Genomic DNA, 12,103 nt, shown 5'->3' on the forward strand with positions numbered 1-12,103 from the left:
GTGCTAACCACTGTGCCACATTATCTAAAATCGTTTAACTCAATTTTGAACACAGAAGGCTGTACAATGCCAAGTTGAAAGCAAACCTTTGCTTTTTTGGACTTCATTTGTTGTTGAGTTCCTTTTAGTTTGGACTCTATTTCTGTCCTATATCAGTAGTGCCTCTCTGTTGAGCTGTTTGTTTGGTGATCCAGAGCTTGCCCGATAACCTGGGGCAGCATGGTGGCTAGTACTGCTGCCTCACAGTGCCAAGGACCCAGGTTCAATTCCGGGCTTGGGTGACTGTGTGGAGTTTACACATTCTCCCCGTGTCTGCGTGGGTTTCCTTCAGATGGTCTGGTTTCCTCCCACACTCCAAAGATGTACAGATTAGATTGATTGGCCAAAATAAATTGACCCTTAGTGTCAGGGGGGCTAGGGAGAGTAAATGTATGGGGTTATGGGGATAGGTCTAGGTGGGATTGTGCTCGGTGCAGACTCGATGGGCCGAATGGCTTCTTTCTATACAGTAGGGATTCTATTCTATAATTCTAGGACCCTGAGGTGTGGAGAAGTAACAAAGCGTCACCATTATGGTCCATCAAAACAGGTGCAAATATTGGTCCCAAAATGTGGCGCATCCTGGAAAAACTTTACCTTTTCTTACAGCACTTGTGGAAGAGGTGACAGAGGGCGGTCACGGCAGGGGGTTGACGGAAGTCTGGAATAAAAACAGAAAATGTTGGATAAACTCAACAGCTCTAGCAGTGTTTGGGGGAGAGAAACAAGAAACATTATCAGGCAAACCCTGCCAGGAAAGGACTTAACGGAAGTCTATTGGACGGAGGCTGTCGGGCGGACCGGAACTGAAGTGATTTGGGCAGACCGGAAGTGTATCGGGCGGACCGGAAATAGCTGTTTGACGCTCGCTCGCTCTGAGTGCGCGCGCGCGAGCAGCGTTGGGCTGGGGATTTTTTTTGTAAAATAACGCCGACTTGCGAACGGTCTTTTCGGCAATTAGATGTTTAAAATAATCGCACACCAGCAAATGCCAAAGCCGTGGCCTCTTTTAAAAAAAAGTTTAGAAATTGCTAACCTCGCAGCCTCCGCCGAGACCTGCCCACAGAATCTCTGATTATTATTAACTCTACCTCCATGTGGATTCAAAGACTTTCCCTCCCACACCATGGCGAGAAAAATAGTTAGCAGAAAGAGAAAGGCTGCGGAACTAGAGCCGGAGCAGGTAGGACTCGGCAAGGCCGCTCCACCCTCTTTAAATGACCTGTTTGCCGGGGCCGGGCTGGACTTTGTGTTTTGCTGCAACGTCCAGCAGACTCCGCAATTCAGCCCCTCCCGCCTTGACTTGGTCTGTAATTTTCTGTACTTTCCCGCGTTGGTGACTGCAGTCGGAATAAACCAGTTAAAACTAGGCTTTGTATTTTAATGAATGTTTGTGTGTTTCTCACCCAAATTATAGTCGCCCCGAGGATGTGTGGGATGAGGTTTTTAATCTTAAAATAATCTGGAGCATTTGTTGTCATCTAATTTCGGGTATTAAATATTGAGATTGGATTTTAACATCGAGGTTCTCCAAGGGAAGTATCTCAGTTTCACATGCGTCTATGTCAAGGGATGTCAGAGGATGGAGACTCTGGATAGCCTCTTAACAGATTAAAATAGGCAAGAAAAAAAAACTAATTTTAAACGAACACAATTTAAAATCAGCTGTAACTTGTTACACAACGCTCTGAAGCATAAAAGAAAACTGCCAGTGAGCATTGTTGGAACTGCGAGTTTTCACGATTCAAAGTCATTTAACAGTCTAACAAAGTATTGTATTATCATCTCTCTCCTTTGGTATCAAATAATTACATTTGTATTTTGGAACATACTTGTTTTCATTAGTGCAGATTGTAGATACATTTCATTCTTTACAGTGATCCTGAATTATGCAGTTCGTCACAATACATTGAAGAGTGAGCCATTGCTAAATTCAAATTTACACCATTTGAAACATTTTTTGTTAGTGTTGAAGAAAATATTCAGCATTTTTGTAGCTCAGAAATCAGTTGGGACTCCTTTGTGAAGTCATTTTGCCATTGTGATGTCATGCTCCTGAGAATATGATATTTATTTCCATTAACTGTTAAAGATTTAAAATTAGATTGGCAAAACATTGCTTCCCATTTCTGTGCTTTCCACTCTTGTGTCAACTTTTCACGTTCATAAATGTGGGTGCACAAATGTAAAAAGAAGCAATCTATTTAGGTGTGTAAACAGTGGAGTGAATTTAACAACTTAGTTTTGCATTTCCTTGCTCCTCAGCTGCTCTAACCAATGTTATTTCTCTGCTTCCCAACTTTCATTACTGAACAATCTGTAATGTATTTAAGCATTACATCTCCATATTTTTCCTGTCCACTTTGTCCATTATAAATTCCTCCCTCAGCATTTATCATTATTTGTAAACTTTTGTTTTATTCTGGGAATAAATTCATGGAACATGGGCATCACCAGCAAGGTTAGCATTTGTTGCCCATCCCTCATTGCCCTTGAATTTGGTGTCTTGCCAGGCCATTTCAATGGACAATTCAGTCAGTCACCTTACTCTGGCTCTGTAGTCACAGTAAAAAGTCTGACAACACTGGGTTTTAGTCCAACCGATTTATTTGATAATACTCACAAGCTTTCGAGGGGACTGCCTCTTCGTCAGGTGAATGGAGAGTTCTGGCCTCAGACAGAGCATATAAAGCACAGACAGTTTAGAGATTACTGATTAGAATGCGAATCCTTACACCTAACCTGCTGTTCAAGACCTGAAGTGGCTGACAATGTGAGTGGAAGGAGCACTGATCACAGGTTACAGAGATGTGTATTGCCTCCAGACAGTACAGTAAGTGAGGTTTTGCAAACCCAGCCAAGTTTGGGTTTGCCTGGGTTTGCAAAACCCCACTTACTGTACTGTCTGGAGACAATACACATCTCTGTAACCTGTGATCAGTGCTCCTTCCACTCACATTGTCAGCCACTTCAGGTCTTGAACAACAGGTTAGGTGTAAGGATTCGCATTCTAATCAGTAATCTCTAAACTGTCTGTGCTTTATATGCTCTGTCTGAGGCCAGAACTCTCCATTCACCTGACGAAGAGGCAGTCCCCTCGAAAGCTTGTGAGTATTATCAAATAAATTGGTTGGACTAAAACCTGGTGTTGTCAGACTTTTTACTGTGTTTACACCAGTCCAACGCCGGCATTCCCACATCATGACTCTGTAGTCACATGCAGACCAGGTGAAGATGGCAGATTTCCTTCCATCCTTCTCCTTTTTGGAAGTACTGCAAGCATCACCATGGGTGGGGAAAGGTTATGCTTACATGTAGCATATCTGCATTAGCAGTTTTTATTATAAATATCGACAGGAATTTAGAATGATAATGAGGTGATGTATGATTTGAAATAGGGGATTGGTATGTCACTACGTGTTGGTCAATTTATCCCTAACCCCCAACCATGTTTCACCTGAAGCCTACACTTAGATCTGTCACATGCAACGTTAAGAAAAATTTGTGATGAACATGATAAATGTCTCTGTTCAGTTAGTTGAGTGGATGGATAAGGCTATAAAAATGGCACTATAGAATTTCCTTTTGTAGCTTTAAATCAACAAAAAAATGATCTTGTATAGCGAATAAATTATTACTTGTGAAATGTGAAGGTATTATCTTGAATTGCGTGTTCTAGTGTAAGCATGAGAAGTAGGAGCTCACAATATGGCATTTGAATCGTGCACTTCAAACATCCCAAAATAAAATAATTACGTTCAAAGTGCAAGTAAATGTGGTGGCTGCATTGTACACAGTAGGTCCCCACAGGTTTGTCTATGAGAGTGTTAACCCAAGAGTTGTTAACTGTTCTAACTACCAACTGATGAAAGTAATGTGTTTAAAGGATTTAAAGGAATCTATGTGGATTTTAATGTAACTTTTGGCAAGGTCCCACATGACAGACTGCTCAATTAGAAGCTCATAAGATCTAAGAGAAAGTGACAAATTTGATCCAGAGTAATACACTGGGGATCCTAGTTTGAATCCCACCATAGCAGTTGGTGAAATTTGAGCTTGGTACAAAATGTGAAGAGATGCTACAAAGCAAAGTGTATCTTTGTCACTGCAAGGCTATTAACTGGTGGAGTTCTGCAGGAATAGATAATGGCCTCTTGCTGTCTCTAATTTTTTTATTCTTTCATGGGATGTGGGTATCTCTGGCTAGTATAGTATTTATTGCCCATCCCTCATTGCCCTTGAGAAGAGTGCAGCTTGAAATGTTGCAATCTGTGTGGTGTCGGTACACCAAGAGTGCTGTTAGGGAGTTCCAGGATTTTGACTCCAACAGTGAAGGAATTTAAAGTTTATTTGTTAATCACAAGTAAGGCTTACATTAACACTGCAATGAAGTTACTGTGAAATTCCCCTAGCTGCCACAGTCCAGCGCTTGTTTGGGTCAATGCACCTAACCAGCATGTCTTTCAGAATGTGGGAGGAAACTGGAACACCCTGAGGAAACCCATGCAGATACGGGGAGAATGTGCAAACTCCACACAAGTAGTGATCCAAGCTGGGAGTCATACCTGTGTTCCTGGCGCTGTGAAGCAGCAAAGCTGCAGCCAGTTATGATTCCACATCAGGATGGTGTGTGGCTAGGAGGGGAACTTGCAAGTGGTGACGTTCCTATGAATCTGTTGCCCCTGTCTTTCATGATGGTAGAGGTCACGAGTTTATATCACTATCATATATCAATAATTTAGACTTTTAAAGTTAGCAGGCATGATTAATAAGTTTGCAGATGAGATGAAAATTGGCAGTTTTGATAGTGAGGAAGAAAAGTGTAAACTTCAGGAAAGTGTCAACGGACTGGTCAGGTGGTTAATAAAAACAGCTTGGTATTCAGTTTGAGATGGGTAGGAATGACTAAAGGGAATGCACATTGATGGTGAATTCTGAGACATTTGCAGGAACAGAGGAACTTTGGAATGCATGGTGAGCAGTTAATAACACATGGAATATTTTCCTCCAACAGATACTTTCTAAATGGTGAAAATGAAAGAACAGAAGAGGTCCAAAGAGTCTTTGTGGGGGGGCTTCGATCATTAAAATGTCATGAGCTTCTCCAGAGAATGGTCAGATAGGTTAGTGGAATGCTGACTATTGTATCTAGAGAACTAAAGGGATAAAAGTCATGCTTGAGCTATACACAGCCCTGGTTAGACCATATCTGGAGCAATGTGAGTACTGGCACAAAACCTTAGAAGGGATATATTGACCTTGGAAGTAGTGCAGGATAGGTGGATTTATCAGATTGATACTTGGCTCCAAAAGTTAAGCTATGAGGTGGGATTTGCTCAGGCATTTCAAGTCTAGATAACATGCATAGAAACTTTCCCACTGGTTGGGAACTCTTAAGACCAGTGAGGCTGCCATGTAATAATTGTTGTTAGATCTTTTAGGAGCAAAATTAGGAATTATTTAAATAGCAGTTGATGCTCAATGAATTTGCCAATTTTAAATCTGAGATATAGATTTTTGTTAAATATTCGGAAGGAGTATTAATATCAGCTAAGACTACAGTTGCATTGAATGATCTGAGAGTTTAGTTGGTTGATGCATCTAAAACAGGATGTTAAACAAAATGACGCAGGAGGTGCAGTTGGAGTAGGGATGGGGCTCTTACTGGAAACTAAAAGCAGGACATAGGTGCAAGATTTTGTTTGGAAAACTGAGACCGAAAAATAAATTGAAATATAGGCAAAGAAAAATGGTGTGCCCACCAATAATTGCATTTGAAATTTTTTTTGGAAAAGATTGGTTAGTTGGTGATGCAAAATAGTTGGGGATGCAAGGTGTTTGATGATGCAGGAGCACTTAAAAGTTTCAGTAGGGAGGTATCATCTTGAAACTGAGAAAATGACCCTAAAAAGGGGGAACAAAGGATCAAATAATGTGGAACTGGAGTTGCATGTTGAAACCGATAGTCTCGAAATCATAGAATTCCCAGTGCAGGAGGAGGCCATTCAGCCCATCTAGTCTGCACTGACTCGCCCACATCTTAACCAGGTCCACCCTGCATCCTTTCCCTGTAACTCATGCATTTACCCCACGAATCTCCCTTACCTATGTGTCTTTGGCCACACTAAATTGCCCCTTAGTGTCCAATCATTTTAACCTGCACATCTTTGGACTATGGGAGGAAACTCATGCAGGCACAGAATGAATGCGCAAACTCCACAGTCACCCGAAGCCGAAATTGAACCCGGGCCACTAGAGCTGTGAGGCATCAGAGTTAGCCATGCTGCCCAGAGAGTAGTTTTATGGTTTAAGATGAACCAAGAATTGGACTGGGATTCTCGACTGAATTCCTGTACTCTGTGATTACTTCCCTTCCATACATCAATGGAAATAAAGAAATAGTGTGGCAGGGGGAAGGGGGGGACGATGATGATAAAGAGAGCTAAATGTTAAATTTTTCACAGTAAATAGGCCGTAATGGAGTCAAGTCAATTTCCCCCAACTAAACAAACCAGAAGTAACTAAAGAATTAGGCAACAGAGGAAGAAATTAAACATCCTCAGTACTATATCCTGAACCTTCACCACACCCAGACTTGAGTAATGATGGGGGACTGGGAACTTCAGATCTAGAATCAATTAAGCAATTGGCAGTGTCTTAGTCTTATTCATTTTGTACGACTGAGAATGCATCAGTTTACATCTGTCTCAAGCTGCATTTCCAACTACTGACCAGCTCAAACATGTAATTGCTTCATGCCTCTTATTTTCTTATTGCTTTTTCCTTTCCATTTTCTACTTTGCCCTTTTTATTGCCTAAGCTGCTGTTGGTATTTTGCACAACACTTTTTACCTCCACAGTTTCAAGAACATATAGTTAATTAAATCATACCAGCTCCTTTGTTATGGAAACTGTGTTGTACTTGCATGATGTGAGATCTGGTGGACCCCATTGTCATTCCTAATGATCATAAGTGTAGCAAGTGTTGCTTGTTCAAGGAACTGCAGAACTGGAGTATGAGCTCTGGACACTGCAACACATCAGGATGTGGAAGAGTTCCCTGGGCGCAGTATTTCAGGAGACAGTCATACTCCTTAGACTAACGTCTATGAAATCAGCCAGTGGTCAGGGACAGGAGGGTGTGACTGACTTCAAGTGAAGCAGGTAGAGGGATCCAAGAGGCAAGGTGGTAGGACCCTCAGTCCTTGCCCAACAGGTTTGAGATTCTTGCTCGCTATGTTGACAAAAGCATGGGCTGTAGACAGGATGAGCGAATTGACCATAGCACAATGGTACAGAAATTCATTCAAGTGAGGGAGAGAAGAGAAATGTAGTCTTAATCGGGGATTGTATATTTAAGGGCATAGGCACTGTTCTCTGGCTGGGATAGAGAGTTGGAAGGCAATGTGGCATACCCAGTGCCAGAGTTTGGATACCTCATCGGGGCTGCAGAGGAACTTGGACAGGAAAGATTCAGTTGTCATGGACTGCGTAAGTACCAACAATGTAGATCAAGGATGGAGGTTCTGCTGAAGGAATATGAACAGCTGGGGGCTAAATTAGAAAGCAGAACCAAAAAGATAATCTCTGGATTACTACCTGAACCATGAGCTAATTGGCACAGTGTCAATAAAATTGAAGAGGTAAATGCATGGCTCAAAGATTGGTGTGGGAGAAATGGGTTTGAATTCTTGGGACATTGGCACCAGTACTTGGGAAGCAGGAAGCTGTACTGATTGGATAGCCTTCACTTGAATCATGCTGGGACCAGAGTCCTGGCAAATCATATGACTGGGGCTATAGATTGGGCTTTAAACAAAGTAGTAGGGAAGGGGCAGGTTCAGTTGCTTGAAAAATTTTAAAAAAACAAAGTTAAAGGAGAAGGTAGGAGTGCGGGTTAGTGTTGAGGCTGATTGTTACTGGAAGGGACAGAACATGTGAACATCCATTTGCACCGAGGAATCATGCAAGAGTAGAGAAATTTGATAATAGAACCAGCTGTGGATCTGAATGCACGAAGCATTTGGAATGAGTTAACAGCACAAATCGGTATGATTTGGTAGTGATTACTTAGCCATGATTGCAGGGAAACCTGGTTTGGGAATTGAATATCCACAGGTAATTATATTAGGAAGGATAGACAGAAAGGAAAAGGAGGTATTATAGCTTTGTTAGCGAAGGAAGTGATAGTGCTGTAATGAGAAATGATATAGACACTGGTGATCAAGACATGCATCAGTCTGGGTAGAAATAGCAAGGGAGTAAGAGATGAGTTTCCAAACAGTGGGGCACAGTATCAATGAGGAAATATTGGGGCTTGAAGGAGAAGTACAGCAATAATCATGGGTGATTTTTAAAATGCATATTGACTGCATTAATCAAATTGGCAAGGGTTGCCTTGAGGGAGAGTTCATTGAATGTATTAGGGATTGTTTCTTGGAGTGATGTGTTGTGGAACCAACTAAGGACCTATTTTGGATTTGGTCTTGTGTAATGAAAAAGGATTAATGATTTGACAGTTAAGTATCTTCTGAGGAAGAATGATCATAATATGCTAGAATTTCAAATTCAGTTTGAGGGAGAGAAACTGGAGTCCCTTGCACTACATTTCTGGAGGTAAACAAAAGTAATTACATAGGCATGAGGACCGGTATGTTGTTGGGGGACTGATCAGGAAGACCAAAAGATGGGACAGTTGATGAGCTGTGGCAGATGTTTAAGGAGATAGTTAGTTCCTCCCAACTAAAATACATTTCAGAGAGGAAGAAAGATTGTAAGGGGGAGAAAAAAATCCATGGCTAAGCAAATACATTAAAGACTAAAATTAAGGCATACCATATTTCTAAGGCCAATTTTAAAAAGAGGTAAATTATGAAAGAAAATGAGCACAAAACAGTTTTTTTAAAAAAAAGCAAAAGCTCCCTAAGTACATAAGAGGGAAGAGAGTAGCTTAAGTGAATGTTGGATCCTTGGAGGGTGAGACTTGGGAGTTGCTAATGGGCAACATCGAAAGGGCAGGGACACTAAATCAGTATTTGCCTCAGTTTTCATGGTGAAGGATACTTGTACCTTTGCATAATACAGAGATAATAGAAAGCAAAGAACTTGGAACAATCGTCATCAATAAAAAGTGCTGACCAGAAGTATTGGGATCGAAGGCATATGAATCTCCAGCGCCCTTTGGCTTATGTCCTCGTGTTAAAGGAAGTGACAGCGGAGATAGTGGATTCATTCATTATAATATTCCAAAATTTCCTGAATGTGAGAAAGGTTCTTGTGGTTTGGGAAAATGCTAATATAATGCCCTTATTCAAAAAGGGAGAGAGGCAGAATATAGGAAACTATAGACTTGTTAGTTTAACATTTGTTGAGGAATTATTAAAATCCATTATTGAGGAAGTAATAGGACAGAAGGAAAGTCAAACCACAATCCATCAGAGTCGGCATAGTTTTATGAAGGATAAATCCGTAGCGTCTTTACAGTGCAGGAGGAGGTCTTTCAGCCCATTGAGCCTGCACCAACAGCGATCCCACCAGACACTATCCCCGTAACCCCAGGTATTTACCCTGCTAATCCCCTCAATCTACACATTTTGGGACACTGAGGGACAATTTAGCAGGGCCAGTGCACCTAACCCACACACCTTTGGAATCTTTGGACTGTGGAAGGAAACTGGAACACCCAGAGGAAACCCATGGGGAGAATGCGCAGCCTCCACGTGGACAGTCACCCGAGGCCGGAATTGAACTCTGGTCCCTGGCGCTGTGAGGCAGCAGTGCTACCCACTGCCACAATGCCTTCCAAATTGTGTTTGATTAATTTGTTAGAGTTCTTTGAAGATGTAACAAGCGAAGTGCATAATGGGGATCCTGTAGATGTAGTATATCTGATCTTCCAGGTGGCATTTGATAAGATACTACACAAAAGGCTAATACGCGAGGCAAGATCACATGGATTAGGGGTAATTTTATTAGTTTGGATAGAGGATTGACTAACCAATAGAAAGCAGAGAGTTGGGATAAATGGGTCTTTTTCTGGTTGGCAAGATGTTACTAGTGGGTGCCACAGGGTTTGGTCCGCAGGCGCCAACTATTTACAATCTTATTAATGATTTGGACACTAGAATAGAAGTTATTAAAGCCAAATTTTAAGATGACACTTAAAGTAGGTGGGATAGTAAGTTGTGATAAAGAATTAAGCAATTTTCATATGGATAGGTTACGTGAATGGGCCAGAGTTTGGCAGATGGTGTTTAGTGTGGCTAAGTATGAGGTTACCAATTCTGATTGGTAAAATAATGAAGGCAATGCATTATCTAAATGGAGAGAAACTTTGTAGTGCTTCGGTGCAGAGGGCTCTGGGTGTCCTTGTGCATGAATCACAGAAAACCGGTATGCAGGTACAGCAAGTAATAAGGAAGGCAAATGGAATTTTAGCATTTATTTTATTGAATAAAGTAGGGAAGTGTTCCTGCAATTGTGCAAAGCATTACTGAGACCATACCTGGAGTATTTGGCACAGTTTATGTCCTCTTGAAGGATATACTGGCTTTGGAGTTTCAGAGGAGATTCACTAGATTCATTCCAGTGGTGAGGTATTTGTCTTATGAAGAGAGATTGAGCAGTTTATGCCTGTATCACAGAATCTCAGAATAATACAGTGCAGAAGAGGCCCTTCGGCCCATTGAGTCTGCACTGACTCATGAAAAAGCCCCAACCTGCCCACCTGATCCTACTTGACAGCATTTGGCATATATCATTGAATGGTATGACGTGCCAACTACTTATCCAGGTACTATTTAAAAGATGTGAGACATCCTGCCTTCACCCTGCCAGGCAGTGCATTCCAGACTGTCACAACCCTCTGGGTAAAAACGTTCTTCCTCAAATCCCCTCCCCCTCCCCTCACTTTTAGCTCGTGTCCCCTTATAACTGTTCCTTCAACTAAGGAGAACAATTTTTCTCTATCCATGCTGTCCATGCCCCTTGTAATCTTAAACACCTCAATCAGGTCACCCCTCAGTTTTCTGTGCTTCTGAGAAAACGTCCCAAGCCTATTCAATCTCTCCTTAACTTAAATATTGCATCCCAGACAACATCCTGGTGAATCTGCTCTGCACCCCTTCCAATGTGTTCATGTTCTTTCTATAATGTGGCGACCAGAACAGTACACACTACTCCAGCTGTGGCCTCACCAAAGTTCTGTGTAATTTCATCATGACCACTCTGCTTTTTTTAATCTATACCCTGTTTGATAAAGGCGAGTGTGCAATATGCCTTTTTCACCACCACCAGGAAAGTGGAGTTGAGATGAGCTCAGCCATGCTCCTTTTGAATAGCAGAGCAGGCTCAAGAAGTTTAATTGCCTGCTCCTGCTCCTAATCCTTATTCTGACATTTGACATTTACCTTTTTGTTATCCTCTCCACTCTTTGGTTTTCTCTGCTTTGAAAAAGTTTTGCTTAAATTTCTAATTCCATTATATCTCCTTTTCCAGCTTAATGAAAGATCTATCCCAAGCCTGCCGTGTATTTTCTGTTTTCCATTTTTGTTGATTAAAATATTCCATTATAATTGTTTGGGAGTGGACTAAATTCTCAAATGCTTGTTAAGCAGTCTGAGTTTTAAACAACTTTTGTTGGGAAAATAGGAGATGACTTGTGCATTTTTGATGGTTTTAAGAACATAAGAAATAGGAGCAGGAGTAGGCCATTTAGCCCTTCGAGCCTGCCCCGCCATTCAACAAGATCATGGCTGATCTGAAGTGGGTCAGTTCCACTTTCCTGTTTTCTCCTCATAACCCTTAATTCCCCTGTCTATCAGAAACCTATCTACCTGTGACTTAAATATATTCAGCGAGGTAGCCTCCACCACTTCAATGGGCAGAGAATTCCAGAGACTCACCACCCTTTGAGTGAAGAAGTTCCTCCTCAACTCTGGTCTAAATTGCACCCCCCGCCTTATTTTGAGGCTGTGCCCTCTAGCCCTGCTATCCTTCCTAAGCGGAAAGAATCTCTCGACCTCTACCTTATCTAGCCCCTTCATTATCTTGTATGTCTCTATAA

General features: G+C 41.6%; 1 protein-coding gene across 1 annotated transcript in view; it reads left to right on the plus strand.

Annotated features, from left to right (window-relative positions):
- Positions 1-894: 894 nt before the first annotated feature.
- dcaf12 (DDB1 and CUL4 associated factor 12) overlaps positions 895-12,103 on the plus strand; it is a 100,225-nt gene continuing 89,016 nt past the window's right edge. The window contains exon 1 of the mRNA XM_080213707.1: positions 895-1,222. Coding sequence (XP_080069833.1) covers positions 1,166-1,222 — 57 coding nt within the window. The 5' untranslated portion in view covers positions 895-1,165. The remainder of the gene's footprint in view (positions 1,223-12,103) is intronic.

This window comes from Carcharhinus amblyrhynchos, chromosome 1 (assembly GCF_965287045.1).
Source record: "Carcharhinus amblyrhynchos chromosome 1, sCarAmb.v2.hapA, whole genome shotgun sequence".
Classification (NCBI taxonomy): domain Eukaryota; kingdom Metazoa; phylum Chordata; class Chondrichthyes; order Carcharhiniformes; family Carcharhinidae; genus Carcharhinus; species Carcharhinus amblyrhynchos.